Raw genomic sequence first — 22,609 nt, 5'->3', positions numbered from 1 at the left:
TTTTACTTGGGTCCACAGTCAACATCTATGGAAGCAGCAGTCAGGAAATCAGCTTATTGAATTGGGCAAGTCTGCTGCTAAAGACCTCTTTAAAGTGTTAAAAAAGCAAAGATATGTCTTTGAGGACTAAGTTGTACCTGACCCAAGCCAAAGTATTTTCAATCACCTCATAAACATGTGAAAGCTAGACAGTGAATAAATATGTTGAATAAGAATTGATGTCTCTGAATTATGATGTTGGTGAAGAAAATTGAATATACCACAGACTGCAAGAAGTATGACCAAATGTCTTGGAAGTATACCAGAATGCTCCTCAGAAGCAATGATGGTGAGATTTAGTCTCACGTTATTTTAGATATATTAGGAGGAACCAGTCCCTGGAGGACAGCATGCTTCGTAGAGGGTCAGCAAAAAAAGGGAAGACCCTCATTAAGATGGACTGACACAGTGGCTGTAGAAATGGGCTCAAACATAGCAATGATTTTGATAGATCACGACGTAGCGGTGTTGTACACAGGGTTGTTCTGAGTTGGAACAGACTCAGTGACATCTAACCACAAAAACATTGTTCTTAATGGAAGTGTGTGGGGGTAGAGTGGTTATCTTAAAGAATGAAAGGATGGGAAATGCTGGCAAGACTCAAAAAAGGGCTTGGGCCAGCAACTTGAAAGCCATTCAGGACATGTACTGATTCTTTTAAATCAGTTGTTTTCCACAGGAGGTGCACACCAGAATTACTTGGGAAATTCTTTAAAAATGTATGGCACTAGTGGGATTGAGACCTTGCATATGTGTAATCTGAGAAGTTCTCCTCATGATTCACATGTACATTTCTAGAAAAATCTTGGCTTTGGATACCATCCTCCTCACCGTAATCATTTTCAGTAAGGACAATAAATATCTCCTAACTTTGAACTCTTCTGTTACAGGCCATGGGTTTTATGGTATTGCCCTCTGAATACATTGCACCCTGATTTCCACAACTGTAGTTTAGTTATTCTACCAGATCCCTTGATCTAAGAGCTCTGTAGCATAGTGCTTAAGGCACTTGACTGCTAACCAGAAGGCTGACGGTTCAAACCCACCAGCCACCCCTCAGAAGGTTAGGCAACCTACTTCCATAGTGATACTGCCTCAAAAACCCAAGGAGGGGTCTCTGTGAATCGGGTCTGACTCGACAGCACATTAACAACATGCCTTGATCTGACAAGCAGAATTAAGAAGGTAGGACTTTTTCCCAAGGTTCACATTGCCTCCACTTGATCAACCAATTCTTCCCCAATGAGTAAATTTAAGTTTTGGAACAGCCACTCTCATAACCCTTTTCTTCTGAGAGTAGGGAAACACAAATGTACCAGAAATTCCTGCTGGAGTATTTCAGCACATTTTTACATTTCCCAGTACCATCTGGCCTTGCTTCTGTTGTTTATCCATTTCTGGCACTTGGCTTGTCCGTCTGTAATACGCCTCCCACAATAATCTCATCCCTCATCATGTCCTCCAAGTGATCTACAGAGCAACCTTATCATCTTTATCTCCTCTAGACATATAGCACTACATGGCCTCATAACTCTTAAGAGTTGTTTCTTCTAGCAAAGTTATTCCCTTCCCTCTTTATATTCTAGTATCTTTAATCCATCAATTCTTATTTATTATATATTAAAATATCATATTCTTTATTATTCCTTTTCAGTGAATAGTTTGAGACTTTAAGTACAGTATTTGATTTTTGGTAAATTGAAACTCTGTTATTCTTTTTCCATTATAGCTTAGTTTTCATAGATCAGTTTTTAAAATAAACAATTACTGAATTATTTTGGTGACTTAAAACAATATGTAATTTTGATAATCATTTTATCCTTTCAAATATAACTCTCTACATTTAATTGACTAAAAATTGAAGCACAGGTTACTATGCAAAGAAAAATTAAATTATTTTAGGTTTATGTGAATTTGAAATAATTGTTTTCAATTGTCCTAGTAGGTATAGCAACATCAAAGGGAAGGGACTAATGAACCACCACCACCTTGCTCCTAAACTACCAAGAGCTGAGATGCATACATGTTTTATGGCAAGTAATCTAAAACTCTTCTAAAAATTATTAACTGTTATTCTATCCAACAAGAAAACCAATACAACAGGTCTATCTAATTAGTTAAGACACCAGATACCTGTCATGCAGTTTCAGTGTCTAGTAACAAACTCTGAAGTTTTGTTTCACAACTTCTGTGTACCAGTAACACATTTTAAAAGGTTGGTATTTACTGTAAACGACTATAGAAGTATGAGAGTACACAAATAGCAAGTGAATGTGAGTTTATACCAGAGAATCTCTCAAGTCTACTTTTGGAACTAAACCTGGTATTCTCCAAAAATTTCCATGTACATGGTGAAGTCAATAGTATAATAGAACTTTCACATAGGGTGGAAGAAATACTGTGAAATAGTTGGGTACTTTCCCTCTAGAAATGTGACATGCATCCATCTATATTTTTCATGTCAAAATGTAATAAGCTTAAATTGGACCAAGGGGCAAGTTATATTTTTATCTTAACAAAGTTATGTGACTGTACAATGTAACCATTAGAAATTAAAACAAAAGTAAATATGAATTTTAGAATAGGTTTTTTTCCCTCCAGTAATTTAAAATTCTTACAAAGTGCAGGGCATTTTAAGAAAATCTTTTTTCTTACTGCAATTACGTTTTTTAAACAAGTTGCCTCTTTTTGTCTTTGTTTGATTAGAAAACAAAAAATATTTTGCTATATTCAGTAAACACTAAAATAAAACTCTTGTTTTTCATATCTGATCTACTAGCTCTAGGGTATTCCTTAAAAAATGTAATCAGAAATAAAAAATGCTGACAGTTCAAAGTAACAAAGAAGCAAAAATCTATAGTTCATATACTGTTTTTCCTTAAGCTTACATTGTAGTATTTCACTTACAGATGCTAATTTCAAAAGTTTGTCTCAGTGGATTTTTCCTTATCGCTGTTAATAACTTCCCTCCCCAAAAGACAAAACAAGAAACTCCACACTTGTGCACATAATTAAATTTAAGAAAAGGGCATAAAAATGTTAGTTGCAATGCTAGAGAAGACCAAAATAAAAATAATTGCTAATAAAAATGTCTCTCCTTTTGCACTCTACTTTTTTTATATGTGCATCTAAAAAATCATTATTTTACATAAAATGATTTTTAAAATAATGATGTTTTAAGTTTCAAAGTTAACTGGAAAGAAATGTGTAACATTTTATTTGAAAAATTTTAATTACAGTAGGTCTATGCAAGGTCCCTAGATGAGCTATAAATCTCATAAAAACCACCACATTTTAGTATTTTTAAAGGAGAATTCAAAGCAGGAGTTATTTTTCTGCATCACGGGATTGATTGAAGGCAGTACTTTCACATTTAAAAATAATTTACACTGAAAACTCAAGCAAAAGTCTGATATTTTGTTTATCAAAATAACAAGAACAAAATGAACAATGGAAAAATAGCAAAAGCTATTACAAAAAATAGTAAATTCTCATTTAAATTTCTGTGTTTACACAGAATAAAAATGTTTATCAATTAATCATATTACACAGGTTGTACCATACTTTAAGCTATAATATAGAAAGGTAACATGGGAAATTTAAGATGCAAGCTGCACTTAACCAAAATAAATTTAATGTGAGTCTTTGATGTCTTCAGAATGCATTTTACAATAATGTCTAATAAAGAATATTTTGCTATTATTTAATGACTCAAAGGAACTCTAATTTGAACTGCTCTTAATACTTCTTCTTTCATAAATACTAGTTTAAAATTATAAATATTTATTAGCATATCCTGGGTTGTCTGAGCACAAGGGAGTGTATGAATTAAAAAGAGGCTACTTTTTTTCTGCTATACAAGCATATGAAGATGTATTTCTTTTCAGTTCAAAATGCCTTAGATTTAATCTTACTTTCATATTTCAAAACAAATGTAAAAGGTCAAAAGATTACCACAGATACTTAAATATTCCTATGAAATATATCACACCCACTGAGGAATTTAACACAAGTTTACTAAAGAATATCAAGTTAACCATTTCCTCCTATAAATATTTTCTTTTTATTTTGTGTTTAGAAGTTGCAGTTTTAAGTACTATTAACAGAAAATACATAACAAAAGCTTCCTAACAAGTGAAAAAAATAATTATAAATGCTGGAAAAATTGGCCTCATTAACATATTTACAGACATTTATGTAATACATACTCCATTGAAAATTAATTATATGACATTTATACAAGCATTAACATTTCCAAATCACTCTGAGTAGTGAACACTTCAGTTCTTTACTGTCTATAGTCAAAGGTGAATGTCATTCAGTTTCTCAAGGTAGAGCAGACAAGCAACAGAAATGGTCAATCTGGGATATTGTTGACATATTGTTCTGTTCCTTCACCTAAAGGTGTTTCTATTGAGTAAGTGTCCTTATGTTTCTTTTTCTCTTTGCACTGATCTTCCTGCAGCTTCAGAATTATGTTTCGGATTTCCTCTCGTTTTGTTCTCATTCTTGGGGGGGGAAACCAGTTTACCAAATTCATAGGTAGTTCAAAATTGAGAATTGGATTCTAAAAATAAAAATTATTAAATGCACATTAAAAAGTATAAAGACTACTATTTTAGTTTCAATCACAAAATATCCCCAAATTAAAAAGGAAACAAACAAACATCAATTACTCATTCAATATGTATTTACTCACTACCTATTATATGCCAGGCACTGGAAATATAAAACTCTTTCTGCCTTTAATGACCTTAGGGTCTAATGCACACCCATTTTCACTGTAATGTTATTCCTAACAGCAAAAAGATGGGAACAACTTAGCTGCCCATCAATGGATGAATGGATAAACTATGGTACATACATATAACAGACTACTACTCCCTGTTAAAGAATAATGACTAATCTGTGAAAACGCTTTATAACATGGATGAACTTGGAGGACATTTGCTAAGTAAAATAAGTCAATCACATAATGACAAATATTGTATGAAACCATTATTATAAAAAGTCAAGAAAAGATTTACATACAGAAAGTAACATCATTTGATAGTTACCAGGGATGGAAGAAGAGGGAAAATCACTAACTAGGGAATAGATACATGTGAGCTTGGGTGAAGGGAAAGGCAATATAACAGTAAGGGGAAGGTCAGCACAAAATGACCAAGGTAAAGGAAGACATTGGGAGGTGGAAAGGGATTACAGACAACAAAGTAAATACTACTGCATACAAAATTTAGCACTAACAGTAATAACAAACAATAATCTACGAGTGGATACACAGGCAGACATGAAAGCTGAACAGGTACGGTAAGCCAAATGAGTCTGCTGTACCCATGAGCACATATAGGTTTGGCTGAGGATATTTCTACAGATGTATTTGTATGTGCCACATATATGTCAAGGTATGTAATAGAACATACAGTGGGCAAAGCTGGGAAAACTTCTTAGCCATAACGAAACACGCTGAGGAGATGAGTGACTGGGCTTGGGGGCTTAGGACCACACTCTAGGGGGACATCTAGGTCAACTGGCATAACAGTTTACAAAGACAATGTTTTACATCCTATTATGGTGAGTAGGAGTTCTGGTAGCATAGTGACTCAGGCACTTGACTGCTAAGCAGAAGGCTGGTGGTTAACAAACCCACCAGCCACTCGTCAGAAGGAAGGTTGGGCAATCCACTTCCGTAGTGATACTGCCTCAGAAACCCAAGGAGGGGTCGCTATGAGTCGGGTCCGACTCGATGGCACATAACAACAACAACAACAACAAACGGTGAGTAGTGGGAGCTCTGGTGACAAAGTGCCTAAGGCATTTGATTGCTAACCAGAAGGCTGGCAGTTTGATCTACTTCCGTAGAGATACCACCTCGGAAACCCAAGGAGGGGTCGCTATGAGTCAGATTTGCCTCAATGGCAGTGTTTTTTTTTTTTTTTTGGTATGGTGAGAAACAAGGACCTTTGATGGTGTAGTGGTTAAGGTATCTGGCTGCTAACCAAAAGTTGATGGTCTGAACCCAGCAGCTTCTCCACAGAAGATGAGGTAGTCTGCTTCCATAAAGATTTACCACCTTGGAAACCCAAAGGGGGCTGCTATGAGTCAGAACTGACTAGATGGCAGTGAGTTTTGCTTGGTTTGGTGGTGAGTAGCGACTGTGGTCTTAAAAGCTAGCAAGTGGCATTCTAAGATTCTAACTATTGTCTCTGCCTGTCTGGAGTACAGAAGAGTGAAGAAAATCAAAGACTCAAGGAAATAATTAGTCCAAAGGAGTAATGGATCATACAAACCACAGCCTCCACTACACTGACACCAGAAGAACTAAATGGTTCTTGGCTACCACTACCAATTGCTCTGATCTGGACCACAGAAGATATTGGACAAAGAAAATGCAGAAAATTGTAGAATAAAATTCAAAACCATAAAAAAAAGACCAGATTTACTGGTCTGACAGAGACCAGTGGAACCCCTGAGAATGGCCATTATATAACCTTCAAACCTGGATCTGAACCCATCTGCAAGGATCACCTTTCAGCCAAATAAAAGACAGGCTTATAAAGTAGAACAATAATGTGTGCCACAGAACAATTAACCATAAGAGACCAAGAGGGAAGCATTTACTCCAAAACAAAGTTCAGAAGGTAGAAAGGGGCAGGAAAGAAGGATGAATGGATATAGGGAACCCAGGGAGGAAGTGGGAAAAGTGCAGTTACATTGAAGGAATTGTAATTAATGTTATGAAACAAAAATGCATATGAACTGTTGAATAGAAAACTAATTTGCTCTGTCATTTTCCACCCAAACCTCAATTTAAAATAATAAAAAGCTTTTATGGTTTGGATGAGGGGCCAGCAAACTGGCTTACAGGTAAAATCCAGCCCACTGCCTGTTTTGTAAAGTTTTACTGGAACACAGCCGTACTCATTCATTTACATGTTGCCTTTGGCTGCTTTCACACTAGTACAGCAGAACTGAGCAGTAACAACAGAGACAGTATGACCCACAAAGCCTAAAATGTCGGATATGTTTGCCAACTCCAGTCTTGACATGATAGATAATTCAACTATTAAAACAATGAGCACAGCACGTATTATGTCAGGATTAGTGCAGAGTACTAACAGAATATGTATCTGGGAGTTTACCAGTAGAGAAAATGTTGTTTAAACTGAGACCTGAAGGACTACTAGAAGTTAGCCAGCCAAGGAATGACAAAAGCAAGAGGCAAGAGCATTCCAGGTAGGAAACAGGTATCAAGGCCCAGAAGCAAGAAAGAACATGACACAATATGAGAACCTGAATGACTGTTCACATGGCTAATATGTAGAACGAATGAGGCTAGAAGCTTAGGCAGGATCCAGATCATGCAGGTGCTTATGGCCATGTGATGGATTTTAGTCTTTAACCCAAGAAGAACAAGAAGCCACTACAAAAAATTTTTCCTACAAGAAATAATAAAGTAACACAGGTCAAGAGGTCAAATGGTGCTGGGGGGGCGGGGTGGGGTGGTGGTGGTGGTGGTAATGGTTTAAGAACAATTTTAAATATAAGGGTGAGGGTGAATGTAGATTATAGAAATTTGAGAAGTAAATAGGAGTTGTGAAAATAGAGACAGAATAGCAAATCTCTCTCAAGAAATCTATTTATCAAGGGGAGGGAAAAGGGTAAAAGAGGCAGTCTGAATCATAAGAGAGATTTTTAAGATAGAAATAGGTAAGACAATTGATACAGTTGGATTGATCGGTGATGGAGTGAGTTCAAGAAGACTTAGATTTGATGAAGTATAAAATAATAGCATTTTTATACCTTAACATTTCTCCAATTTGGGGTTTTTCGCCCTTTGGAATAATTTTTAAACTATACTTTTCAAACTTCTTTACATAAAATAGAATAGAATATTTTATAATATATTGTATCAGATTAAAAAACTGAAACCCACCTCAAAAAAGCTCTCTACATACTGCAATACATATACACCACAATCACTGAAGTTGTTTTGCTGTGGTACTTTTGGATTAGAGCCTTTCATAACATCTTTGGAAAAACTTCTTTTACTTCCTTTTTTAACTTCCCATTCCACCTCTAGATACCTGCAGTAATGCACACATAGTAACAGCATATATATATATATATACACACACAGATATATGTAAACATATACAACCCTTCACTCCCAACAGAAAGGACACAAAGTGTCAGGTCAGATTTTAAACTTACTCTCTGAGAATTTTTACAACATTTGACCGAGAAGGGCCTCTGAGGGAGTCCATAAGCAGGATACAAGGTCTGCAGGGTAGAAATGACCACATGTTAATTACTTTAAAATGCTGCAAAGGCATACAAAAATTAAAACGTGGTGCATTAACAACAGAATTTAAAACTTTCAGAATTCCCTTTTGTATGCCTCAATAAAACTTAGAAAAGGAAAAAAAAATCTTATATACATATGTAGTTTAATAATACTTAAATATCTATTATTATATTAAATACTGAATTACAGAATATTAATTTAACCTTATCTTAGTTATAAATAAGGTATAATGTCTAAGAAATCTGACTGCTACCCAGAAGGCTGGTGGTTTAAACCCACCAGCCACTCCATGAACGGAACACAGGGCAATCTACTTCCATAAAAATTTACTGCCGCAGAAACCCAAAGGGGTTTGCTATGAGTCGAAATAACTTGAAGGCAGTGAATTTGGTTTTTTTTGCTTAGTTATAAATATATTTCTCTAAAACTTCATTGTTGGCTCCTAAAACTATTAAAAATTTTATTAGAAAATCAAAATAATTCTTAACTTTTGAACATCCTTACACTCCCACAATCACCAAATGGGAAACCACGCAAAAGTAAAAGGAAAATAGTCCTATTTTCAGCTAAAAGCTATTGTAGATAACCAAACAGGTAATCACTGTATAAAAAAAAAAAAAATTAGTTTGGAATCCAATGTCTTCTCCCTCCCACCAATGGGACTCTACTTCAGAACACCCAACATTCAAAACTGTAATTTTGTTATAAATCCAAAAGTGAGGAAGTCTAATGTAGTGCAAAAAGCCCTGTCATGTTTGAATACCTAACTTCTTGAAGACCTAGTGATTTGGGTCAGATCTCTTAGTTTTGTCTTGGTCAGTATTTTTTAAGTTTATAAACAAAGTTTCCTTTTCAAAGGCTATTAATGGAGTTTTAGCAAACATTTTCTACAAAACAGTGAAAGGAGATTAATCAAAAAATAAGTAATACTTATCACCTAAGAAGTTAAGTTCTGAGTCTCTGGAAAGACCTTAGAACAACACTTCTGAGAACCAAACAGGCTCTTTCTCTTTTGGGGCTCCCATGTGGAACATGTCCCATAGGTCTGTCTTGAGTCATTGTACAGACTTCATACAGTAGCTATGAAATCGATCTAAACTCCAATTCCCATGTTACTGATTAGCATGGCAGTTCAGTCTTTTTCTGCTCCAAACCACTATATCCCCAAATGGAAATTGTGTGTATGTACATTTGCACACAGAGCCTGGAAAAGTGGGCAAATGGAAGATTAAAATGATTATCTATCTGTCCTTCCTTGATATCTGGAAGACATGCCCCCTATTCCTCACTGAGCAGCCTTTGCGACTATTACTCAAGTGTTTATTTAAATACAAACTGTCCAGTTATATTTTATTCTATGAGGGTACTTAAAAAACATATGTAGTTTGTAATCATGTAGTTTGCAAGATACACAGTTAATACTTACTGTTTACAGATTGTAGGCTTCAAATGCCACTGCCCTATTTCTGAATTACAGTTATCATCAGCAAGGAATCCATCATCACTGCTATCATCCTACAAAAGGAAATATACTGTTAGTATGGAAAATACACAACCTAAATAATTACTGACCTAACAAAATAGCACTATCAAATAAAAACCTTTATAACAAGTATGCAAAGAAATTTAGGTAATGAAATAGAAAATTTGGAATGTCACTTGTTTCTAATTATGTCTCAATACTGACATTTTAATGAGAAGAAACCAATAGCCAGAAATCTAAGAAAGATTGTCAAATAACTTTACTCAATCTAGAATAAATCTTTTATTATGACTGATTCTTCTCCCCTCAAGTATTACTACTTTGATTTTAGTCTTTTTTTTCTCCCTCACAAAAATTTAGTTTGTTGGCTAAGGCAATTGTTTCACAATGCACCATGACTCATCTTTATTATTCTTTACGTAAATAATTTTCTGCAACAGATATATTCAAATGGTTTTAGGAAACAATGCTTTCCTTGACAAAACCATATATCCACTTCACAAAGAGAAAACAGCATAAAAATATTGTGTCTCATTCTGTAGTTCTTTTGACTATAAAAAAGGTTTTTTTCTTCTTTTTTTTAATCTCTGGAGAAAGCTTCTGACAACTTCGTAAATGGAATAATCAAATAGTTGGAACAACAAGATAAAAGGCTAGTTAGATTAGCTAATTCATGTAAGAGATAACTGGTTACAACTGAAGGAGCATAAATACTACTAATAAGCAATGGAAGGAGCTCTAGTGGCACTGTGCCTAAGCATTTGACTGCTAACCGGAAGGCTGGTGGTTCCAACCCACCAGCTGCTCCATGGAAGGATGTCAGGGCAATCTACTTCCGTACAGATTTACCACTTCATAAACCCAATGAGGGTTGCTATGAGTCCAGAACTGATTTGATGGCAGTGAGTAATAAGCCATGGATGCAATTTCTATATATGTTGAGACAAAAAGATCATATTTCACAGCCACATACTGTAGACTAAGACACATCACAAAAAATGGCTTCTGTTCACAAAAGGATTAAGCAAAGATGAAATATAGTATAGTCAAACCCATCTTCACTATGAAATAACACAAAGTTTGTCCTAACAATTAAAGAAAGGTTAGAATAAATATTAAATGGTATGCTGTAAATTCCTATAAGCTTCTCTCTCAATAAAAAACCCACTTTAAGTTTTTTCAAAAATATCTTTTATTCTTGATGTCAGTAATGTTTTTAGGGCAAGACAGAATCTAAAGAAGTACTGGAATTGACCTGTGTTGATTTCAACTAAATACTACCTACTGCTCCTATAATATATATACATTAAATAGAAAGAAAGGGAAAAAATCTAAAAAATATTTTGTCATGCTCTTACTTTACATAACTGGAAATTTTGAAAGAGGGAGAAAAAATGTGATGATGGTTGGGATGGGGTGGGAGAACTAATTTTATATTTAAGCTTTCTAAAGAATATAGTATTAGTTGATATTCAGTTGAAAGTGATAAAAATATTAAAATAAAAAATAGCTCATAAATTTATCCTGGCAACTTCTGAATTGGAAACTTAATTTATGATTTGAAATGAGATCCAAATCCAGAGGCATGAGCAGCTTTTACTTGAAGGAATTGCCAATAGGAACTCTATAGAAAAGTTTTCAATCAGAGTAAGACATTAGAACTTTTTGCTCAGCTTTTGCCTTCACCTGGTTATCCTGATCTTCTGAGAAGTCGATGAGTTCATCTTCAAGCACTTTACTACCTTCAGATGATTCATCACTGTAGTTCAGTCTGATTTTGCTTAAGCCATCTGTATTAAGAAGCATTACATAATAAATATATACCATAGGAAATATCAACATTAATGTTATTAGTTAAAGAGACATTAATATTATTAATTAAGGATACAAAATTTGTTTTAGCATATTAAATCACAAATATAAAATAATTATTTGTAATAAAAACCTGGATGCATAGGTCAAATACACAGTTGTTTCTATTACTCAGAACCTTTAATTCATCAGTTTAAAAAAAAATTAAAAAAGAAAAACTAGGTATCAATTATATAATAAAAAATATTTATGTATAAATGCACATATGCATGTATGTTTATAGGTATTTTTGTGGTAGGTATACCAGATATTTTTAACTAATAAAGGAAGCTACATTAGTCTAAAAGTAACCTAAATATTCGATAATGGTTAGCAACTTACATAAAAATTATACAGTTCTTAAATTACAATTATAGAAGAAAAATTTTAATACAGGATAAAAATATAAACATAGTTAAAATGAAATAAAATAGGATTGTTTTGAACAAATAATAAAAAGAAATAGGTAGGTAAGTTACCCCAATTCTGAACAGTATTTCCTTCCTGTCTTGGTTATGTTCACAGACTTTTCAATAAATGAAACAATGCAGTGCTGATAGTATAAGTAACTCAGAAAAAAGCTGAAATGGTTAAAGAATCTAAATACTTAAAAATCAATTATTTTTTGAAAGAAGCAAATTATTTAAAAGCTCAAGTGTAATAGGATGAACTGGCATAGTGCCTAAGGCATTTGACTGCTAACTAGAAGGCTGGCGGTTCAAACCCACCTGCCACTCCTTGGAAGGAAAGTTGGGCAATCTACTACTGTAGTGATACTGCCTTGGAAACCCAAGCAGGGGTCGCTATGAGTAGGATCCGACTCGACGGCAGTGGGTTTTTATACAGCCATTATACAACAAGGGACAACCCCATATACAATAGAACATACTCATGATGGGCTGTGGACTGGACCCTTGTGATCTACAGAATGGTGACTTTCTGGAAGTATATCGTCAGGCAGGTCTTTCTTCCTAGTCTGCCTTAGCCTGGAAGCTCCGCTAAATTTTGTTCACTTTCACAGCAACAGGCAAACCTCCATGGATAGATAAATGGTTGTTGTGTATGAGGTATACTGGCCAGGAACTGAACTATGGTTTTCTGCATGGAAGGTAAGAATTCTACCACTGAACCCACCACTGCCCTCAGAACTTAATTAATATTAACCTAAGATATTAATCAGATCACAAAAATTTTCATGGTCTTTTCTTCATTTTTAATATGCCATCACTATATATAGGACAGACTGCTTAACCATTTTCTCTGAGGTACTAAAGGAACTTAGACAACACTGTTATATATTTTTGGGTCAGTGACCCCTTGGACACATCCAATAAAAGCTATGGGACCTCATTTCTGAAAAATTCACAGACCTACTCTAGTGCAACATTTTTCCAACTGTGAGTTACTGTAAGAATTAAAGGAAGACAAAAATTAAAACAAACAGAAAATGTAAGTGCATCACACACAGTAATAGTAATTTTTGTGATGCATTTATTTCAGAGCCCTTGCCTTTAAGAAAGATATAGTTGATGTTTATACACATATAAAAACAAATGCACAGACTACAATAAAAAGTAGTGAATAACTGAACAGATATTGAAAAGGCAAACTACATAGTATTCTTTACTAGTGGTCTTTGATGGATTTTGAAGCCAATAACTCAAATTCAACTGGCAACTACTATATTAGAGTATTAATTTATAGGAGACAGCCACTTTAGATCTGTAGGGTTTGTATATATGAAGCCCTAGACTTTGTCCCATTGCTTTAAGTCACACAGTTTAAGTCATTTCAATTTGAATTCACATTAAATAAAGCCATGAGATTACCTATCAGAGAAGGATTTTCTTTTAAAATGAATGAAAAGTAGTGTAAACTACTGTCTCAAAGGTGCATGCTAGATTATCAGAAATGGTAATCAATCTAATATGGCAGCAATTCACACTGCCTCTTAATTGTTTCTTACTCAAGTATTAAAATATTAAAACATGAAAGTTGTCATCAAGGGAAAAATCAGAACTTTTTGAGGTATTTTTATCATGAAACCAAAATGAACCCAAAACCCATTATCACTGCCATAGAACTGATTCCAATGCATAGTGATCCTACAGGACAAGAGTAGAACTGCCCCATAGGTTTTCAAGGCTACAGATCTTTATGGAAGAAGACTGTCTCATCTTTTTCCGGCAGAGCAACTGGTGTATCTGCTTGGCTTTTGACAACTTTTTTTTTTGCTATGTTATTACTCAATTTTCCCCTTCTGCCTCTTAGTTTATACCTCTTACAGGGCACAAATATCAATGGTCTATGCCTGATGTAAGATTTTTGCAGTTTTAGTATGTCAAACAAATCAAAATAATTTTCTGATTAACTGAAATACTTTTGAGTTGTAGAAGTACTAATGTTTAACATTTATAATTTTTGGTAGGTTCTTCCTGAAGACATATAATTGCTTCTAACTTTTTTCCTTCAAAGACAATGTAATAGGGCTATTCAAAGTTTCAGTAAGTTTGCAGGGTATAAACTGAAGCATGTTATGAGTTTTATATAGTAGACTAATTTACTTGTGGTTTTGAAGAGAAAATGGTACAACTGTTAATATCAAATTAGTAGATCAACAGAAATTTTAGATTTCTATAAAGGTGACTGCTAGAAATAGGAAACTGATGCAAGAACCACTTCATTAAAACTAAAGGGAAATGAAGAATTATTGGACCAGTGTCCCTCTTCCCATAAAAAATAGTGGAGAGGAAAAACAAGGAATGAAGCTTTACTTTAGTTTCAGCAACTATTTTGGAAGAGAAAGCTTTTAATTTATGCCTCTGGCTACTTAATTCTTATATGTCTAGTCATTCTATGAAATAATGGCTCCAGTACTAGTTCATTAATTTAAAATACATAAATGAATAATTATAGAAATATAAAAAATAAAATTATTTGTAGTAAGAACTACCACTCTTTCTTAATACATCATGTTTAAAATGATATATTAAGAAATAAAGTGATTCATGTTTAAGATGATATATTAAGAAATAGAGTGGCTCATGGTTGTTGTTGTTAGGTGCCATCGAGTTGTGTCTGACTCATAGTGACCCTATATATAGCAGAACGAAACACTGCCCAGGCCTGTGCCAGCCTCACGATCCTTGCTATACCTGAGCCTATCGTTGCAGCCACTGTGTCAACCCATCTCATTGAGGGCTTTCCCCTTCTTCGTTGACCCTCCACTTTACCGAGTGTGGCAGTTCAGTTTGTATGTCAACCTGGCTGGGCCTGGTTGAATGGGCAGTTGGATGTAGTATTCTCCATGATGAGACTGGTAATCAATTCCATGGTGGAATCTACTGTGAGCAGCTGAGTAAGGAATGTGGTCTGCTTCCTGTATATAAGGAGAAGCCTTGAGGATAGCCTCTAGCTTATGGCACCTTGAACTCTGCATGTAGCTTTGTCATTATTTCAGGAGCCTGCCATGCTCTGCTGACCTTAGGACAAACAATGGACTTGAATTAATGGCCTGCCGTGTGATTTAGTAATATTGGGACTGTGCCTTTTTACTTGTCAACCCTGGGCTTGGCAGCCTCAGCAGCCAGCAGCTGTCTGAGTGAAAAAAAGCCTCTAGCTTCAGTGGGCCGGGAGCCAGAGGCAGAGCTGAAGTCCAAGGCTGAGGGACTTTCACTGAGCCCCTAGAGCCTGGCACTTTGAACTTGGACTTAGTCCAAACTGTAAGAGAATAAACTCCTGTTTGTTGAGGCCATCCCATTTATGGTATATTCTTGTCAGAGTAGCATTAGGTAACCAGAACACCGAGCATGGTATCATTCTCCAGGAAATGGTTCCTCCTGACAAAGTGACCAAAGTAGATGAGACTAAGTCTGGCCATTCTCACTTACAAGGAGTATTCTAGCTGCATTTCTTCCAGGACAGATCTGTTAGTCCTTTTAGCAGTCCATGGTATGCTTAGCATTCTTCTGCAACACCACAACTCAAAAGAATCAACTCTTTTTCTGTCTTCCTTATTCACTGTCCAGCTCTCACACGCATAAAAGGCAACTGAAAATACCATGGTTTGGGTTAGGCACACCTTAGTCTTCAAGGAGACATCTTTGTTCTTCATCACTTGAAGGAGGTCTTTTGCAGATTTGCCCAATGGCAATACATCGTCTAATGTCTTGACTGCTGCTTCCATTGGTGTTGATGTAGAACCAAGTAAGTTCATGTTTAAGATGATATATTAAGAAATAGAGTGGTGGTTCTTACTATAAATAATTTTATTTTTCATATTCCTATAATTATTCATTTATGTATTTTAAGTAAATGAACCGACACTGGAGCCATTATTTCATAAAACAACTAGACATGTAAGAATCTTTCAAATATAATTTAGCTCTAAAGTTTAGAAAACAAAAAGTAAACAAAACAAAAATCCTCACAACTGGTCTAGTAAACAGCTTCATGGTGGATGGAGAAAAGATTGAAGTTGTGAAGGATTTCATATTAGTTGGCTCTACAATCAACACCAATGGAACCAGCAATCAAGACATCAGATGACGTATTGCTTTGGGTAAATCTGCTGCAAAAGACCTCTTTCAAGTGATGAAGAACAAAGATGTCTCCTTGAAGACTAAGGTACACCTGACCCAAGCCATGGTATTTTCATTCGCCTGTTATACATGTGACAGCTGGACAATGAATAAGGAAGACTAAAGAAGAGTTGATGCTTTTGAGCTGTGGTGTTGGAGAAGAATGCTAAGAGTACCATGGTCTGCTAAAAGGAGTAACAAATCTATCCTGGAGGAAGTGCAGCCAGAATGCTCCTCTGGAAATGAGAATGGCTGGACTTTGTCTCACCTACTTTGGTCATGATGTCAGAAGGATCCATTCCCTGGAGAAGGTTATCATGCTTGGTAAAGTGGAGGGTCAATGAAGAAGGGGAAGGCACTCAACGAGATGGATAGACTCAGTGGCTACAGAGATGGACTCAGGTATAGCAAGGATTGTGAGGCTGGCACAGGACCAGGCAGTGTTTTGTTCTGCTGTGCACAGAGTTGCTATGAGTCAGAGATGACTTGACAGCACCTCAGAACAACAACAACAACAAAGATTAGAAAAATTTTACTGCCTGCTGATCATTTTAGTGACCACAAAGAAAAAACTTTTAATCAGTTTCTAGCTGGATGCTACCATTAAAAGTAAAACAGAAAAAATATATGTAATATGGGCTTTATAGAAAATTCAAACTAGTCCTGAAATACCATATATTTTTTTAAAAATAGTCATTTCAAATTTTTAATTTCTTTTTCATTCAAAGTCAGGCTAAGAAGAAACTCCAAAAAAATCTTTTAAGAATTATTTTATCCCACCCCCCAAAAAAAACAACATTTATTTCTTAGATATCACATTTAGAAAGCGCAGCTTAGACACTGCCATAATTTGGAGTAAAAAGCTAAGGGGAAGATAAAGGAGTGATGACAATGGGATCCAAATTAAATGAACTAAGGTGGGGAATGCCACCCATATACTAGAATTTAAAAAACTGAATAATGTGAAGAAAGAAAACTAAAAGTCAGATAGGTCTGACATTATAACAGGTGTAATTTAAATTAGGCATTAGTTTTCCAAGATTTGATTCACTCCACTCTGCCATGTTAATCATGTTCTCCTTAACAGTCCACATTTCTAATTTGATGGGCAAGGTGTGTTAAAGCATACTCTTCATAAAATAAAATTCCATTCTCTGGTATTCACATGTATGAGTCCTGGTTGTGCCTTGGTTAAAATGCTTGGCTGCTAACCAAAAGGTCAGCCGTTCAAAACTACCAACTACTCCGAGGGAGAAAGATGTGGCAGTCTGTTTTTGTAAAGATTTACAGCCTCAGATACCCCACAGGACAGTTCTAATTTTGTCCTTTACATTCCCTGTAAGTCAGAATTGACTCAACGGCAATGGGTAGGCATCCATTTTAACAATTTAGAAATATTTACAGATTAGTAAAGACTGAATGAAGTTATATTTTTAAAATGCCTGGTTTTTTGAGAAATAATCTATAGCTGATTTTTAATGTGGTAACTTAAATATATTTAATATTATTTATTTAAAAGGTCAATTCAGAAACCACAATTGATTACAAACTCCATTAATCAGAACTACCCAAGACTTGTTTCTTAAACAGAAACTAGCAAAGCATAAGAAAGCATGTTCTTATCGATGATCTTTTTTTCAAAAGCAATATTCAAGGCATTCTCTGGAAGCAGTAAGGACTTAACCAAATCTAATAAACATGGCAGCAGGCTATCATAATTAGGTGAATGTGAGAGAATACAATAAGCAATGATTAGGACTTACCTAAAAGCATTAAAATTAAAAACAAAAACAAAAATCTCACAACAGCAATTAAACCTCTATCACTCTAAAGAACACACTGTAGCTGTCAATTTGCCAAACCTCCTATATACGTGATATGATGATATAAGAAGAGCCAATGAATAAAATTAGAAATATTTTTCAGCTGAGAAAAGCTAAATAAATAAGAATTTATAAATAAGTATTCTGATTAAGATTTTAACCATATAGTATTGCCTAAAATTAAATGCTATTCTTTAGTATATAAATATGACCTACTTATTTAATTGTAATGGCTCTCACTTTACCTACCTATAAATTGAGAAGACTGAATTAATTTCTCTTACATCTCTAAGACTGTACAACTATGATTTATGCTGAACATAGCAAATTTCCTATGAAATAAAAATAAATCTAAGTGTCTAACACTGAATATATAAAAGTTAATAAAAACTGAACTCTCGAAGAATGAGGGAAAGGGACTGACTACAAAGGGAGCACAAGGAATATTTTTGGAATGATGTTGAAAGGTTCTAAATCTTGGTTATGGCTATGACTACATAACTATAAATATTTATCAAAGCTCAATGAGCTATACTTGTAAAATGGGTCTATTATACGTAAATTATACCTCAATATACCAGACTTTAAAGAAAAGTACACTCTGGAATTCTCATCATGTTTATAAAAAAAGTCAATTTATTTTGAATTTCTTCATTCTTTTAAAACATTTGGATACATACCTGTATGCTGCACAGAACTAAAATATTCATTCTGTAGGCCATTCTCACTTTTAGTCCTATCAACAAGTTTCTGGCAAGCAGATTCTCCTTTATTAGATTCTTCGTTTTCACTTGCAGTATGATTTATTTTTTTCAGACTACATTTCACATTGCATATGTTTCTCCGATAACGAGGGTCATTTTCTTCCTGTACAGTATTTGAATCAATTACAGCTATGCAATGCTTTCTGTTTAGAATCTTCTTAATTACAGGTTTGGCAGGAGAGTTTTGTGATGAACAACTGTCCATTTCATTGGCTGAAGGAGAAGAAATACAACTGTCCTCTATAGTTGAACATTTTTGTATGACTGTATTTTCATGGTAATGAGGATTAGGTTCATATTTTGGTTTTTCCAAACCAGGGAAACAAACAACAGCCAAAAACCAGTGTGCACTGTAAAAAATAAATGAAACTACTGAATATATAATTACAAAAGCTTATTTATTATATTTGGCAATAAATATCAAATGAAAGGTTTCTTCTAAACTTTTGTAAACAAATTTATTAAGAAAGCCCAGTATTTTCAATTTTCAAATTAATTCACTTGTTTATATGATTCATTGACTATTTAACCATATTGTTTTGGTTGTTAGAATTTTAACTAGAATTATCTAGCTTAAATTCACTTTTATAAGCAATTCATGAACATTTCTTTCTTTTTTTTATAAAAACATCATTGCTTTTCCAGGCAATTTAATGTAATATACATTACTTTACAATTTATCATTCCCATTCATGCTCCTTTGTCATCTTTATATCAAACTGACAGAAAGCTATCTAGTCTCAATATTAAAACATCTTCAGAAATCTGTAGACTATATACTCTTCAACATTTTCTGTTTTGTGTGTGTGTGTATGTGTATGTGTGTGTATGTGTATCAGGAACCCTGATGGAGCAGTGGTTAAAATGCTTGGTTGCTAACAGAAAGGTTGGTAGTTTGAACCCACAAGCCATTCTGAGGGAGATATGGCAGTCTACATTCATAAAGATCACAGTGCCTTGGATACCATATGGGGCAATTCTACTCTGACTATGAGTCAGAATCAACTCAATGATAGGGGGTGAGGAGAGTGCTGGTTTGGGTGCATATATAAATACCATATTGTTTGCACATAATGCACATAGTGCTCATAGAAAACTAATGTGTGAGGGGGGTTGCATGGTTTCAAAAAACTGTAAAACACATTATTTGAGTAAAAATACACTCTGTGTGTGTGTGTGGGTGTATCTATATCTATAGCTTTATCCTTTTATTTTACTTCTGCCTTGTCATTTTTTGTATTAATAAGGCATCAGTTGTAATGGCATTGATTCCAACTCATGGTGACCCCATGTGTGTCAAGAGTAGAACTGTGTTCCACAGGGTTTTCAACAGCTAATTTTTCAGAAGTAGATCACTAGGCCTTATTTTCAAGGTGCACTACATGGGCTCTAATAGCCAACCTTTCAGTTAGCAGCCAAGCATGTTAACTGTATGTACCATGCAGAGGTTTCATTAATAAAGCAGAAAGGGTTCACTAGAAAATAAGTGTAAAACTTTGTCTCATGCTGTACTGAAATGTAAATACACTGAAAGGAAATAACATACCTAATCATTAGTAGAAAACTTTAATTTCTACTACAGAGTTCCAGCTATCAAGTGGGTACTCATGATATCAATGAATCTAGGTTTCCCTAGAGTAAGCAGGTTCCCAAGAGTAAGGGGTAATCCACAATTAAGAAACTGTATGGTCTAGGCTAATAACCATTAATCGAACCAATAATTTTATTAAGAGTCCAGTATTTGTTAGGCAGCACCGTACTATGTACTGGAGATACAATAAGTGGGCTAAAGATGTCAGAGAGCTTATTAGCCAAGCACAGTATTTGCCATGGAGGAGGCATTAATAAAGGAGTTCTGGTGGCATAGTGCCTAAGGCATTTGACTGCTAACCAGAAGGTTGGTGGTCAAACCCACCAGCCACTCCACGGTAGGAGACTGGGATCTACTTCCATAAAGATTTACCACCTCGGAAGCCAAAAGGGGGTCTCTGTGAGTTGGAATCAACTCGATGGCAGTGAGTTTTTTTGTTCCAGGTGTTAATAAAGAAGCTCTGATGGCACAGTGCCTAAGGCATTTGACTGCTAACAAGAAGGTTGGCAGTTTAAACCCACCAGCCTGCAAAAGGAAGATGGGACAATCTACTTCCGTAAAGATTTACCACCTCAGGAAACCCAATGGAGGTCATACGAGTCAGAATCGACTCAATGGCAGTGAGTTTGGTTTTTTTTGGTTTGAGGTGTTAATAAATATTTTCTGAATCAGAAATAAATACTATGACAAGGAGAAAAGTTATTCCACATTCTAAGTTCTGCAAAATGTTAATATAACCCAAAGTAGTAGTGAGAAACACTATCTTTCCCTTCTTTAGACAGCATCCAGTAGAAGGATCACTTCATCCTCAGTATGTGAAGACCAGATGGACAAATGCTTTCTCCTGTTCTAAATTATTAATCTTCAGTACTCTTACAGACTTAGGTCAGGCTGGGATAGTAGAAAGGGAAATACACTAACTTCATCATTTCATCAACTTTAAGACACAATTGATTTAATCACATCTCTATTTGAGAAATACGGAAAGAAAATGTGTTTTAAAAATTGATGAAATATCAGACTTCCGGTTTTATGGTGGAATAGGCAGACAAGCTCCAAAGACCCTCTTCAACAAAATAAAGAGAAACCAATTGACAGAGATATAGAAGATAATTCTGGAGCTGTGAGCTTTGAAAGGAAGCATACAGAAGTGGATTAGGCACCAACTGGTGGAAAAACCTGAATGAAAACAGTGTGTATGGACACAGTTGGAGCAGTGGACTGTTAGCTACTCTGACAGGATCGACAGCCTGAATATTCCCAACTGGTGGTGGAACCTAAGAACTGACCTAAAGATCAGCCCTGGTTGCCAACGGCTGCAGGAATGACTGCGCTGGTGGCCTATGACTACGAAGGGAAATAGCAAGGAAGGAGACAACCGAAGTGTGGACTTCTGGCTGTCTGGAAGGTGCAGCCATTTTGACTGTTTACACGAGATGGCTACTTTTGATATTTAAAGTGACCAAGGGTGCACCCATTTTGAAGGTTTACAAGCAGTGGCCATTTTGGATATTTAGAGTAATAGCATTCTCATTAGGATTCCAGTGACCTAAGAATAGGCTCCATTTGCCAAGGGCAGCAGGGACATACAGGAGGCAGAGAACAGGAAAGGCGACAACTGGTGAGTGTATAAGTGCTGCCACCTAGCGAACAGAAGAGCACAACACAGTACCTGGCTTGCATAGACAACACACAAAAAAACGAATATTGTGGGAAGGTCACTCCAACATATGATCACCAATTAAATATAAACACAAAAAGGTCACAGTGCCTCAGAGACAACCAGCATCACAGTCCACACGAAGAAGCTAAGATAAAGCAGGAGAAACAAGGGAGCAGGATACAGACCCAAAACACATCCCTGAGGAAGACACAACATTGGAACTCCCTGATAAGGAATTCAAAAGAATTATATTTAGGGATCGGGTCTCTGGGAGCTAGGTAAGCACAGGCGGGCTTGTGCTTAGTCACCGGGAGCAAGGTAAGCACGGGTGGGCTTGTGCTTACTCACTGATCTGCACTGAACACTTTCCCGTGTTACCCTCCCGAGAGGGACTGGGTCTCCGGGAACAAGGTAAGCACGGGCGTAGCACAGAGTAGCAGGCCGGAAGAGCAGGAGGAAGGGGTGGAACCCAGGAAGCCAAAGAGAAGAGCGATCAGCCAAGGGGCA

The 22,609-nt window shown here is 35.5% G+C and overlaps 1 protein-coding gene across 1 annotated transcript in view; it reads right to left on the bottom strand.

Annotated features, from left to right (window-relative positions):
- Positions 1 to 4,396: 4,396 nt before the first annotated feature.
- SENP6 (SUMO specific peptidase 6) overlaps positions 4,397 to 22,609 on the bottom strand; it is a 155,722-nt gene continuing 137,509 nt past the window's right edge. The window contains exons 21-26 of the mRNA XM_042782584.1: positions 18,765 to 19,198; positions 11,517 to 11,620; positions 9,774 to 9,862; positions 8,254 to 8,322; positions 7,976 to 8,126; positions 4,397 to 4,606 (exon numbers count right to left, since the gene is read on the bottom strand). Coding sequence (XP_042638518.1) covers positions 4,397 to 4,606; positions 7,976 to 8,126; positions 8,254 to 8,322; positions 9,774 to 9,862; positions 11,517 to 11,620; positions 18,765 to 19,198 — 1,057 coding nt within the window. The remainder of the gene's footprint in view (positions 4,607 to 7,975; positions 8,127 to 8,253; positions 8,323 to 9,773; positions 9,863 to 11,516; positions 11,621 to 18,764; positions 19,199 to 22,609) is intronic.

Source organism: Orycteropus afer, unplaced genomic scaffold, assembly GCF_000298275.1.
Source record: "Orycteropus afer afer isolate SDZICR_OR568_19922 unplaced genomic scaffold, OryAfe1.0 scaffold00380, whole genome shotgun sequence".
In the NCBI taxonomy this organism is placed as follows: Eukaryota; Metazoa; Chordata; class Mammalia; order Tubulidentata; family Orycteropodidae; genus Orycteropus; species Orycteropus afer.
This window is presented reverse-complemented; position numbering and strand designations above follow the sequence as displayed.